At 42.7% G+C, this 14,657-nt stretch overlaps 1 protein-coding gene and 1 long non-coding RNA gene across 4 annotated transcripts in view; one reads left to right on the top strand and one right to left on the bottom strand.

Moving 5' to 3' along the window:
- Positions 1 to 14,657, bottom strand: part of adamtsl5 (ADAMTS like 5) — a 130,421-nt gene that overhangs the window by 62,016 nt on the left and 53,748 nt on the right. For all 3 annotated transcript variants that reach the window (XM_061887559.1, XM_061887557.1, XM_061887558.1), the window contains exon 3: positions 779 to 951. In XM_061887559.1, coding sequence (XP_061743543.1) covers positions 779 to 951 — 173 coding nt within the window. The remainder of the gene's footprint in view (positions 1 to 778; positions 952 to 14,657) is intronic.
- LOC133543149 (uncharacterized) lies at positions 3,222 to 7,134 on the top strand. The gene is made up of 3 exons (XR_009804328.1): positions 3,222 to 3,347; positions 6,594 to 6,645; positions 6,964 to 7,134. It is a non-coding gene; the product is annotated as an uncharacterized LOC133543149 (long non-coding RNA).

Here is a 14,657-nt window from a genome sequence, read left to right on the forward strand (position 1 = left end):
GATCGACAGGCGGATCGGTGCGGCGTCTTCAGTAATGCGGACGTTGTACCGGTCCGTTGTGGTGAAGAAGGAGCTGAGCCGGAAGGCAAAGCTCTCAATTTACCGGTCGATCTACGTTCCCATCCTCACCTATGGTCATGAGCTTTGGGTCATGACCGAAAGGATAAGATCACGGGTACAAGCGGCCAAAATGAGTTTCCTCCGCCGTGTGGCGGGGCTCTCCCTTAGAGATAGGGTGAGAAGCTCTGCCATCCGGGAGGAACTCAAAGTAAAGCCGCTGCTCCTTCACATCGAGAGGAGCCAGATGAGGTGGTTCGGGCATCTGGTCAGGATGCCACCCGAACGCCTCCCTAGGGAGGTGTTTAGGGCACGTCCAACCGGTAGGAGGCCACGGGGAAGACCCAGGACACGTTGGGAAGACTATGTCTCCCGGCTGGCCTGGGAACGCCTCGGGATCCCCCGGTAAGAGCTAGACGAAGTGGCTGGGGAGAGGGAAGTCTGGGTTTCCCTGCTTAGGCTGTTGCCCCCGCGACCCGACCTCGGATAAGCGGAAGATGATGGATGGATGAAAGTATTTGTATTTCAGTTTGCCTTAACGATCGAATAAGTAAAATTAAATCCAGTGCTACAATCCTTTAACTGGTAAATCACCCTCTTGTTGCTTCTCACTCAAACCTTCCCAAAATAGAGTAAGAGAACAAGATGGCTGATCAACACTTTTTTATTCATGCATCCATTTTCATGAACCCAAAAACTAAACTCCCAAGGTGTTACTAACCTGGTGACGCAGGTTCGCGTACGCACGGAAGCACCACCCCCACAACTTCGTGAGCACACAGAAAAGGCGCTCCAGCTTGCCCATTCGTTCCTAAAGTGCAGTTGGCGTCGGGGTCGTGCCGGACGGCCCAGCGAGGCTTCACTGTAAGGACCCCACGCAGAAACCCAGGAGGCCTTGAATGAAAAACAAGGTCGGGCTCATTTACGGTACAGAATGTAACAAACCAATATCATGAAAATACTGTAAACAAGGAAACATTACGAATGCTGTCAAATTATTATCTTTTTTAAGAACAGATTAATCACAATATTAAAGTGTGATAAATCGCATTGAATTATTTGCTTGTATAATTTGAACTACCGTATTTCCTTGAATAGCCGCCGGTGCGCTAATTAATTTAAAAATTCTTCTCACTCATGCGCTTATTCAAGGCATGCGGTAAATGTAAGCAGGCGCTAATAATTTTAAAACCTCTTCTCGCCCCTGCGCTTACCAATGGCATGCAGTCAAAAATTGAGTGTGGTATAAAAATTAAAAAAAGGAAAAAAAAAAAGAAAATTCTTCTGCAGCCGCGGCCCGGTGGTTGGGGACCACTGCTGTACAACATGTCATCGCACCCACTTTAACACCATGCTATCTGCGTGCCGGCCGGACGCATTTCCCTGCTTCTCATATGAGATTGTAATGCATAATTGGTCAACAGCCATACCTTCTACACTGATGGTTGTGATATAAACAACTTTAACACGCTTACTAATATGCGCCACACTCTGTGAACCCTAACCAAACACATTTCAGGAGAACATTGGCTATGTAACACATTATAAACGCAACATAAGAATTACCCAGAATTCCAATGGATCCATGACTCTTGGCTATATTATACTATATTGGCTATATCTAAACTTTGTACACTGCTGCTGGAATTTTAATTTTCCTGAAGGAACTCTCCTGAAGGAATCAATAAAGTACTATCCATCTATCTATACACGCGCCCCCAAACCCGCCCACCTCAACCGGCGCAAGGGGAGGGGCTTTGGTGCTGGCGGGGTGTATAATATAGCCAAGAGTCATGGATGCATTGGAATTCTGGGTAATTCTTATGTTGTGTTTATAATGTGTTACAGAGCCAATGTTCTCCAAAAATGTGTTTGGTGTGGGTTCACAGAGTGTGGTGCATATTAATAAGAGTGTTAAAGACAAGTTGTTTTATATCACAACCAACAGTGTGATCTGTATCGCTGTGGAACAAGACCCTTGGTTTACACAGAGTAAAAGCAAAAAAAAAAACTCCTCCACCATTTTGAAAATAACGGCAGAGGAAGCGTCACTCGTGACGTCGCGAATTTGACCCGGCGGTAAAAGTAAGCATGCGCTAATTAATTTGGGGAGCGGGTTTGATCCGGCAGTACTTCAAGGCAGGCACATATTACATGCCTGGCGGCTATTCAAGGAAATACGGTAACTTAAAACAAAACATTTTGACACAAATCCACACAATCCTGTCCCTTTGGCAAGAAGTTTGGAGATAAGGAGATTACTATTGTCTTGATAATAGGAAAGTGGAGGAAATAACAGGCATGTTCTCGCTCTGAGCCCATGAATGATTTCAGATGATTTTGAGAAAGGTTAGAGATCTCTGCAGTGGAAGCTGGTTCTCATGAAAATATGGATGTGGAATGGTAGAAACCAGTGGTGATTTCGGTTGGATTAATTGTAAATAAGTTATTTCATTTTTACTCAAATATGATTGTTTCCCGGTGGCAGAGGGGTTAGTGCGTCTGCCTCACAATACGAAGGTCCTGCAGTCCTGGGTTCAAATCCAGGCTCGGGATCTTTCTGTGTGGAGTTTGCATGTTCTCCCCGTGAATGCGTGGGTTCCCTCCGGGTACTCCGGCTTCCTCCCACTTCCAAAGACATGCACCTGGGGATAGGTTGATTGGCAACACTAAATTGGCCCTAGTGTGTGAATGTGAGTGTGAATGTTGTCCGTCTATCTGTGTTGGCCCTGCGATGAGGTGGCGACTTGTCCAGGGTGTACCCCGCCTTCCGCCCGATTGTAGCTGAGATAGGCGCCAGCGCCCCCCGCGACCCCGAAAGGGAATAAGCGGTAGAAAATGGATGGATGGATGGATGGATGATTGTTTGCTTATACATTGTGTTAGACAAGCTGAAGAGAAACGGAACTTGGCGTTAGATTGATATATATATATTTTTTTCCCCAAGATGGCGCTGCTGTAGTGGCTGCTGTTGGCAGGAGCTCTGTGCTCTTGTGTCACCCTTTTGTGTTTCCCTCTTGTTTTCATGTCTTATTATATTTTTTTGCCTTTTAGTCCGGGACCCTTTGGGACTGTGTGACAAGGGGTGGCACTTTCGTGATCTCTCTGGTGCTTTTTTGTGGACTTCTGGATCTGCCTCCCGGGAGCCTTTTGGCCATGGAGACCAGCTGCTGGGTCTCTGCCACACCAGAGTCGGTTTGGAGGAACTGGAGGAGGTGCGGATGAGGGGACAGGGCTGCGGAGCTGGCACTGAGCGCTGGGACGGAGAGGCTTCGCGGTGTCTTGGCTGGGTGAGCAGGTGTTGGACACCTCAGTCACCTTGGACGTATCCTTGCTCATCCATTGGGACTGGACACTGGCCGAGAGTGGAGTCTGCTGTCTCGTAGCATCGACTAGATACACTCTTGTACTTTATATAATTTCAGGGTATGTCAGGTGTACATCACCCATGGCATTTGTTTACATTCAGGAACGGCGTCTTAGCAGTGACGCGGTGAGCTACGGTGTGTAGTGAATCATGTTTAACTATTCCTCATCCTGCAGGATCGATACTTGTAAGAAACATACTTTATTTGTCACCATGGAGGTGAGGACTAGTGATTAAGAGGTAGCTAAAACACTGCAGACTGCGGATGGGCGTTAGCTGTTAGCTAGCTAGAAATGTCTTAAAGCACCTCTTTTCTGAGGGTGTTTCAGTGTTATAGCTTCACCTTTATTTCTAAGTTTTAGCCCGAAATGCAGCCATTCTCCCTTTTCTGTCCACACACATTGTCTGCTTGTAAGTACGCTGTGATTGTGCGCTGCCGAACATGCTCCTCTGCTTGTAAAACCAGAAATGTCACGACGTAACGAGGCACCTTCATGCCCGTTAAAAAAAGAAAAGAAAAGAAAAATGGGGAACCGGTACTTTTCAAACAGAGTAGGTACCGTTTTTAATTCATTAGTACTGTGATACTATACACTGAAAAAAATGATGTTTTGGCCTTGTAATTTTTACCACGGATATTAATTTAAATTTTACAAGGATTTATTATTCCACCTATTTTACTTTAAAATCTCACCTTTTATTTAATGTCTTACTTGATGGTTGTTTGTAACTTTGTACCCTCACTTTTATATGTAAATTTGATCATTCACTCCAAGTAATATTTTACAACCTAATACCAGAAAGTAAGATGTACTTGGGTAATAGAATAAAACCTCGCCACCTTGTGGCCACTCAGCGCATGCGTCAGAGGATCGTTTGCGCTTTTCCTCTCAGACACGCCCAGGGGCAGCAGGTGTTCACCGGAGGGCAGGAGATGGCGTGGACAGTCATTTTAACTGTTCAAGTCAGTGATGGAATATGGAATACTTAACATTAGCATTAGCTAACCCGTTTAGCCTGCCAGCTAGCAAGCTAGCTAACAACTCCAAACTTGGCATTGTAGCACGCGGCTGCTTTTTTGGATGTGTTTATGGTCGCAGAACAGGAGCTTTTATATATATATATATATATATATATATATATATATATATATATATATATATATTCCAATTTCCAATTTCTTTGCTCCGGAGTCCGACAGCATTAGCATGGTTATCTCCTGCTGTTTATTTATTAAATTTTTTGGGCGGTAGTCCAGCAGCGGTGTCCTCTTCCCGCCTCCCGAACCGCTTATACCACCACAAAGATGGGATATTCAGGTCCAGCCCTAGTAGACTCATGTTTATAATATATTGAATTGAATTGAAATATTTTTTTCAAACCTGCACTGTACACATAAGCACAAGTTGTTTTTTTTGTTTGTTTTTTTTTACATTTTGGCAGAGCTATTGATGCAAGGCTTGAACAGGGGTTGGATGGAGCAGATGCTCATAATACCCCTCTCACTCATTCCACATTTAACATAATCAATATAATACAAGTACAATACTCACTAAACAAAAACAAGAAAAACTCCTGTACACTAACAATACTATGAGACAAGACAAAACACACACACACACGCGCACACACACACGGACCCAGACACTCTCTGACCATACACCTCTCTCCCAACGCTCTGTGCTGAGGGCATCACTCTTTTTCCTCCTCGTACTTCTTCAGTACTTATTTTTTAAACAGTGTTTTAAATTGAATCATGCTAGAACACATTTTTAAGTTGTCCCCTAAGTTGTTCCACAGAGTGACTCCACGCACTGAAATGCACATTGATTTTAAAGTTGTTCTAAATTTAGGCAAATATAATTTGTTGTTTCCTCTTAAACTGTTACTATGGTGAACATCTCTATCATGGAATAGGTTCTGTATATTGGATGGTAGACAGTTTTGGGATGCCCTAAACATAATTTGAGCAGTTTTAAAGTTGATCACATCGTTCAGTTTAAGTTGCTTTAAGTCCATAAACAGTGGATTTGAATGATGTCTGTAGTGAACATTGGAAACAATCCTGATGGCCTTTTTCTGCAGAGTGACTAAAGGTTGTAGATGTGATTTATAACAATTTCCCCAGACTTCAACACAATAGTTTAAATATGACATAATAAATGAATGATACAATAAAAGCAGAGCATTGGTGTTCAATAGATGACATGATCTCCTCATCATTCCAACACATTTAGCAACTTTTGTCCTTGGGTAACTTATATGGGGCTTCCATGAGATATTTTCATCTATCACCACTCCTAAGAATTAATTTTGTTGAACATATTCTATTGGTGTATCATCAATAACAATCCTGATCGGTATATTACTTTCGCAATTGCTAAACAGCATTATTTTGGTCTTCTTTAAGTTCAGAGACAATTTGTTTGTATTAAACCAAGTTTTTAACTTTATCATCTCCTCAGTTACAGAAGTCAAAAGTTGCTTCACGTCGTCATCAGCACATGTTATGATTGTATCGTCAGCAAATAGGATGAATTTCAGCAGTGTTGATACCTGACATATTTCATTGATATATATACTAAATAGTGTGGGACCCAGTATCGACCCCTGGGGGACTTCACAGGTTATGTTCATGAGTGTAGAATGATGTTGGTCCATCTGAACAATCTGCTGTCTCTCATTTAAGTAGCTCTCCAACCATTTCCCTGCCATATAATATGATCTGTGGCAAATATCAGTAATATCTGCTCATAAACAGTTGTTGACATGTTGTTTTAAATTCAGAAAATATGCTATTGGTTTCAGTTTTGTGGTTACTGTGGGGGAGCGTGATTTATTTTTTTCAATAACAAGTATTTTTTTAAACAAGTATTCCAATAAGAAAAAATGGCAAGTTTGAAACTGAATTGCAAAATTGCAGCAACAAGCACACCCTCTTCAGGACCTAAAAATATATCAATTGTAACTTGTCTGGTGGGATTCGTAATTTTGGAGCAAGGTTAATTTACTATACACCATCCGTGGTCATTTTAATTTCAAAAATATTTTAGGGGAACTTTCTGTGTCGTCAGTGTTCTTCAGATAAACATTTGCTTTAATTTCTCATATTGCAACACATGGTATTTTAATGATATGTCATAATATAATTTCTCAATATATTTCACAGAATATTGAAGGATGTTGACTCTCAGGAATTTGGTCTCAACAGCTTACGCAAGGTAAGATCAAATTAGTGCTGTTGAAGGTTTAAATTGAATTTTTTAATGACACCAATATGATTTAGTTACAGGTGCCTCAACATGAGATGGAGGTGAAGATGTGTAGTTTTGAATCAGACAAGCGAATAGGATTGTTAAAACACTATAGGCTAAAACATGGAAATAGTGGCCGCAGTCAGTCAGTACCTTGTCTTCACACTGATTGCCCTTGTTCATTCAAAACATTTAATGCCCTTATTATACTGGGGAGACTACAATATTAATTGTTCTAGCAAGGTGCGTGTCTTGATCAAGTTGTGTTTTTATCTTCTGTTTCAGATCAAAGAAGAGTTCAGTAGGATAACAACACTTCATCTGGAGCAAACCTTTTTGTCAAAACTGGACACACACACTCCCAAACTCCTGGAGATATTTAGGACAAAGGGCGGAGTTGCAGGCACAAAATCAGACTGATGCCGGATTCACTTGGCCAAGTAAAGTTACAGGGACATTAATGTAATTTTTGTCAGTCATCTTGTGTTGGGCTCATATACACTGAGCTAGCTATTATCATCATCTCTCTCCCTCTCTCTCTCTCTCTCTCTCTCTCTCTCACTCTCTCTTTCTATCTATATCTATCTCTAGCGCTCTCTCTGCCTCTCTATATCTCTCGCTTTCTCTCTGTCTATCTCTCTCTCTCAAATTAAATAAATTAATTAATATAAATGATAAATAAATGTGTTGTACTTGTATAGCGCTTTTCTACCTTCAAGGTACTCAAAGCTCTTTGACACTACTTCCACATTTACCCATTCACACACACATTCACACACTGATTTAGGGAGCTGCCATGCAAGGCGCTAACCAGCACCCATCAGGAGCAAGGGTGAAGTGTCTTGCTCAACGGACGTGACGAAGTTGGTACCAGGTGGGGATTGAACCAGGGACCCTCGGGTTGCGCACGGCCACTCTTCCACTGCGCTACGCCAATTCAATTACGTTGCCTTTTACCATGGCATAGTTAATTTTGTGTATCTGTTTGCCTATACATGTTCTTTGCAATAAATTTGCTTCTCTGTTTTATAGCAATATGTTGAAGGCAGAAGAGATCTCATCATGCGTTGCCTAATGGAGTTCCTTGGAGAATCGGGAGAGGAGCTAATCAAAGACTGCCAGGTACATTTTGAAAATTTGGGATTTTCTGATGATTATTCTCACCATAGTAAATGTATCTTTTCTCCAACATAATACTATAACCTCTGTTCTTTGTGTAATAATGTATTTCCATAAAAGTCACATGTGCCACTATATATGAGGAAAAACATATGTATTCAGATTAACACATTTTAGGCCATTAACTTAAATTGGCAATTAATTGCAATGTGTTCCAATTTTTCAACTGGTTCTGAATCTGAACTGTTTGAAAAGCAAATGTTTTGAAAGTATGAAAGATGGTATTTCAAACAACCTTCTGGATTTTTTAGACAATCTTGTTGAAAAAAATGATGGTTGTCTCAGTGACCCAAGTGTACACTGACAAATTAAAGTGCAAACCTGGGTTAACCTAGACAAAGATCAAATAAAATAAAATCAATAGTTACCTAAATACTTCCCCAGCACTCAAACAATGCAGTGGTCTCTGTATGTGTGGGTCATATGAACTGGCTGTGTATAATATTGACCCTGAGCACAGAATCACGTGTTATTCACAGGATGTAGGTGCCTCAGTTCATCATGTCCTCAAGATCCTCGTCATCAGTGGAAATGCAGCACAGGAAGGCCACAATCCTGCCCATGTGTCAGTCATCGTCGAAGGAAAAGAGGTTCTGGATGACTACAAAGCCGTGGCAAAGGCTTGCCTTCTGCTCATGGGCTTAATCTACGCCATGAACTTGAGTTACCCACTGAAACTGAAATATACATTTTAAGTGTTTCAGAAGCTTTTTCTAGAGCTGGATGTTCTGAAAATGTCGCCCGAGGTACGGTCTTTGCGAAATAAACTTCTACAGTGTACATATGCTGTTTTATTATATAGCTGTTCTTTGGTGTGTGGAAGCAGTACATGACGCTTGTCAATGTAACTTGTTGAAAGATTTTGCTGTTGTGCTTAAAAGTTATAATTCAGGACATTTTATCGGGTCTTTTACCTGTAATTGTTCGCATTAATATGAATGTTCTAAAACAAAAAATCACTGTTTTATAATGTTTTGTCTGGTAATGCTGCTGGAAAATGTAATAAAAGTGCTCTTGTTTGAAAGTGTGTTATCATTTCATATGTGTAGAAGATGTGTTAAGATAATTTAATTTAATTAACAGTAGGCCATGTTAAAAATACAACACATTCATATTACAATAGTGGTGTAGGTGGGAGCTTAAATATTGTGTAAATATTACTTAAATATTGCTCCGAATAAAGTAAAGAAAAACTAATTAAATTATCCTGAAAATCAAGCATTTTTATAAGGGATTTGTAAGTAGATACAAAGGTAGTTTTGAGTAAAATTTACTATCAAAGAGTGAGTACATTTTGTCTCTAAGAAAGAAAATCTGTAGTAATGTTTACTTGAGTTTTTTTAATAAAAACTAATTATTGCTGGCAAGTAAACTTTACTTGACTATTTCCCGAGTAAAAGTTACAAAGAATTTCTGTGTGGAAATTGTTACCTAGCTTTTTTTAAGTAAATGGCACTCCAAATTTTTTTCAGTGTACTAGTACCGGTATACCGTACAACCCTAGTCCAGACGCACAAATGCATTGGTGATGCGATCCACAGCCTCGGCACAGAATTAAGTGTTATTGTGCATCTGTTTCTGTTGTCTAGATTGCCATTCAGAAAAGGTGTTACACTTTATAGATGTGTGCTGCTGGTTCAACACATCACACACATGTAGTAGGAGCAGGATAACATGAATGTGCAAAAAAATTATCAAGTGTCTCCGTAGTAAAATCCCCGTATGCATGCAAAATCCCCATAAAAATAAGGCAGTCTCCACCACTTATCGATTGCACACGCAGTGTTAGTAGATCACATGCAACACGCCCAGTCAGAGTAGACTTTTTTTTTTTGCACACGCTGCTTAGCACGTAGTAATTTGGTTCTTAGCAAACCAGGTCCTTAGACTGCAAGGGAAACTCAGCTTCTCATAAACTATATATTTTAAAAAAGTGGTACTTTCGTGTGAAGCGACTGGGATGAGAATCAGCACCTCTAAGTCCAAGTCCATGGTTCTCGCCCGGAAAAGGGTGGTGTGCCATCTCCGGGTTGGGGAAGAGACCCTGCCCCAGGTGGAGGAGTTCAAGTACTTCGGAGTCTTGTTCACGAGTGAGGGAAGAGTGGATCGTGAGATCGACAGGCGGATCGGTGCGGCGTCTTTAGTAATGCGGACGTTGTACCGATCCGTTGTGGTGAAGAAGGAGCTGAGCCGGAAGGCAAAGCTCTCAATTTACCGGTCGATCTACGTTCCCATCCTCACCTATGGTCATGAGCTTTGGGTCATGACCGAAAGGACAAAATCACCGGTACAAGCGGCCGAAATGAGTTTCCTCCGCCGTGTGGCGGGCCTCTCCCTTAGAGATAGGGTGAGAAGCTCTGCCATCCGGGAGGAACTCAAAGTAAAGCCACTGCTCCTTCACATAGAGAGGAGCCAGATGAGGTGGTTCGGGCATCTGGCCAGGATGCCACCCGAACGCCTCCCTAGGGAGGTGTTTAGGGCACGCCCAACCGGTAGGAGGCCACGGGGAAGACCCAGGACACGTTGGGAAGACTATGTCTCCCGGCTGGCCTGGGAACGCCTTGGGATCCCCACGGAAGAGCTAGACGAAGTGGCTGGGGAGAGGGAAGTCTGGGCTTCCCTGCTTAGGCTGCTGCCCCCGCGACCTGACCTCAGATAAGCGGAAGAAGATGGATGGATGGTACTTTGATGTTTACATGTCATTACTAAATATGCACTAACAATGATTAATTGTTGTTTAGAATCCGCTGTGTTCGCGACAGCTGACACAACTTTCTTCTCATTCATTGTGGTAGCGTCACAGTGCATTAAGCAGTTTTGAAGCCGAGCATCCATTGACTTCAATGGGGGAGCATAGTGTGGCTTGTTTTACTGCAGCCAACGAGGCCTTGTACTGGAACCTCTTGGATAGGAACACTGAAGTTGGGTATTAGATTAGTGTCTTCTAGCATAATAATGAACATACGGCCAAGGCAACCAAGAAGTGACTCCAAAAGAAGCCCATTAAGATGCTGGTGTGGGCTTCTAGCCAAACTTATTCCAGTAACAAATCTTTAGAGGGAATTGAAACTTTGAGTTGCCAAGCAACACGCTTAGTATTTGGAGAGAATCTGTAAAGATGTGTGGACCACGATCCCTCCTGAGATGTGCACGACCTTGGTGAGAAAATACAAGAACCGCCTGACCTCTGTGCTTGCCAACAGGGGCTTCCCACCAAGTATCATATCAGCTTTGGCTTGGGGATAAAATACCTTTTTGAATCAAACCAATACAAATTCATTCATAACAAAATATGTAGTGTTTTTTCAGTTGTTTTAATAATATGTGTTTGTTGAAACTCCTCCACCCAATAATTATGGACTGGTATTTGTACATTCATACACATTTTGTATGTGGGTAGAGGTTACAAAATCAAATCTTGTTACTTTATGAGATCAGAACTAAGGCTGGGGGATATATCGATATATACGATATATCGCAGGTTTGTCTCTGTGCGATATAAAAAATGACTGTATCGTGATATTCGGTTATACGTTCTCACGCAGTTGCTTTTAGCTGCGGGCATTACACTCTTTCCTGTCTCTCCTCACGGAAAAGCGCACTTTCTTACATACGTCACAAACTGTCAGGTCATATGTCATATACGCACACGCCCTCGCAGAGCAGAGAGGTAGCAGCATGGGTAACGTTAGCTGTGATGCTAGCGGAGCCGAACGAGTAGTAAAACGAGAGAAAGAAGGTGCAAATGAGGAAATAATTAATTCCCAAGAAAAACAGCAGGGGGTCCATCGTCTAACAGTGGTTTGGTTCAAGTGTCCAACAGACAACCGTAATTTGTCAAGCATTCGGCAAAAGCGTTGCTACCAAAAGTAGCATTACTACCAATATGTAGCATCATTTGAAAAGTCACCCGCTAGAGAATGAAGAGTGTTTGAAACTGCATATCAACATCTCCATTCGGTGCCACACGCCCACACTGTCATTACCAGATCAACACCGTATGAAAAAAATAGTCAACAATAGAATTTAATAACATCCATAGTAACTTTCCACATAGCGAAGGACGAATACTATTTGATTTCCTTTAAAGCAGCTCATTTTTATTTGACACTTAAAATGTCTCTGACAATCTTGCACTTTCTGTTTTGAAAATGACATGAATGTTTGTGCCACTGCTTAATAACTGTTTAATAAATACAGTTTTGGTCAATTGACTTGGTTGTGATTTCCTTCTCTGCATGAAAGTTTAAAATGAGCATACTGTGTATTAATGCAGTATGAAGAAGAATGTTTTAATGTAGACACATAGAATCATCAAACTGCTGTGATTATATGTATCAAGTGTTCATTCAAGGCTAAGGAAAAATATCGAGATATATATCGTGTATCGCGATAAGGCCTAAAAATATCGAGATATTAAAAAAAGGCCTTATCGCCCAGCCCTAATCAGAACCATCAATAGGTTTAATGCCTCCATACTTGTGTACATTGTTACAAAGAAAAAACACTTTTTATGCATTACGTTCTAACAATGTGTATGTTTTAAGTGTTCCGCATTTACGGACCAAATTTGGCAAAAGACCTTTCGGCATTGCTGCCCCTATGGCATGGGAGGCATTACGGATAAAACTAAAACTCTCTGAACTACTTCCATTTGGAGCCTTCCGTTCGATCCTGAGGAACAGACAGCGAGATACGTTTGCTCAGTGCCAGTGTTTTTAAAAGGTGTAAATCTTTATTGTTTTACAGTTCTCTCATGCATTTTTAAATGTATGTCTTAATGTCTTACTTTTCTGAAACCGCTCTGTGACATGTGCCGTTGACCTCTTGGCCAGGTCACCCTTGTGAACGAGATCTTGATCTCAATGGGTTTCTCATCTGGTTAAATAAAGGTTGTAAATAATGTAATTAAATAAATATGCGGTGCTTCTCAAACGCATTCCAGAGTTAGTGCCCTGGAGGAGTGAAACTGCTAAAAAACATTACCAGATTCTCATTCAGGAGCTGACTCACACCCAATTAACTCTCCCGTCGCACGCCTTCCGCAGCTTTTTGTCTAACAGTGAAGTTTATCAGTTAAATGTGGGAATGACAAAGTGTCCTGCAGCTCTTGAATAAAACATGAATGTTAATTAGCTTTGTTTCAGTGAAATAGTGTCAAGATCAGGGGTCTCAGACTCGCGGCAATTGGCCTGCGAGACAGCATTTTGCGGTCCGCACCTTGATATGACAATTTATGAATGGCGCTTGACAGCGTCACACTTGCCATACCTCCTGATATTTCCGGGAGACTCCCGAGTTTCAGGGAAACCATTCTCTGGAATTTCTGTCAATTTTCACCCAACCAACAGTATTCAAGGGGTGCCGTAATGGCACTGCATTTAGTGCCCTTTTCAACCTGTACAAACAGTGTGCCAGTCAAATTGCATGGCGTATCTGGCTTTTAAACACACACGTAGGCGACTGCAAGACAAACACATTTCGGGAGAACATCCGCACCGTAACACAACATAAACATAACAGGAAAAATACCCAGAATCCCATGCACCCCTAACTCTTCCGGGCTAAAATATACACCACGACCCCCAACCCTGCCATCTCCGGGTTGGGGAGGAGACCCTGCCCCAAGTGGAGGAGTTCAAGTACCTAGGAGACTTGTTCACGAGTGAGGGAAGAGTGGATCGTGAGACCGACAGGCGGATCGGTGCGGCGTCTTCAGTAATGCGGACGTTTTACCGATCCGTTGTGGTGAAGAAGGAGCTGAGCCGGAAGGCAAAGCTCTCAATTTACCGGTCGATCTACGTTCCCATCCTCACCTATGGTCATGAGCTTTGGGTCATGACCGAAAGGATAAGATCACGGGTACAAGCGGCCGAAATGAGTTTCCTCCGCCGTGTGGCGGGGCTCTCCCTTAGAGATAGGGTGAGAAGCTCTGCCATCCGGGAGGGACTCAAAGTAAAGCCGCTGCTCCTTCACATCGAGAGGAGCCAGATGAGGTGGTTCGGGCATCTGGTCAGGATGCCACCCGAACGCCTCCCTAGGGAGGTGTTTAGGGCACGTCCAACCGGTAGGAGGCCACGGGGAAGACCCAGGACACGTTGGGAAGACTATGTCTCCCGACTGGCCTGGGAACGCCTCGGGATCCCCCGGGAAGAGCTAGACGGAGTGGCTGGGGAGAGGGAAGTCTGGGTTTCCCTGCTTAGGCTGTTGCCCCCGCGACCCGACCTCGGATAAGCGGAAGATGATGGATGGATGGATGGATGGACCCCCAACCCTGCCCCCCACACATTAACCCCCGCTCTGTGCGTCGGTTGAGGTGGTGTATAATGTAGCCCGGAAGAGTTAGTGCTGCAAAGGGGTTCTGGGTATTTGTTCTGTTGTGTTTATGTTGTGTTAGAGAGCTGATGTTCTCCTGAAATGTGTTTGTCTTTCTTGTTTGGTGTGGGTTCACAGTGTGCTGCATATTTGTAACAGTGTTAAAGTTGTTTATACGGCCACCCTCAGTGTTGATCAAGTATGAATTGCATTCACTTACTGTGTCCTCAAAAGCCTAACACAACATGTGGCTGGGCCAGGGTAAAGGCGGACGCGATGTTATGTAATAGAGGACGTTAAAGGCGGTGCTATCACGGCACACCCCAAAATTGTCCCGATTTTCACCCGGCCGACTTTGTTAAGGGCGTGCCCCGGGCGATTGTCTGGATGTGCACAGAAAATCGGGAGTCTCCTGTAAGAATCGGGAGGTTTGGCGAGGAGGTTTGGCCTTTGGGAAAGTACTTCAAAGAAAGTGAATACATTAA

This window comes from Nerophis ophidion, linkage group LG25, assembly GCF_033978795.1.
Source record: "Nerophis ophidion isolate RoL-2023_Sa linkage group LG25, RoL_Noph_v1.0, whole genome shotgun sequence".
NCBI lineage: Eukaryota > Metazoa > Chordata > Actinopteri > Syngnathiformes > Syngnathidae > Nerophis > Nerophis ophidion.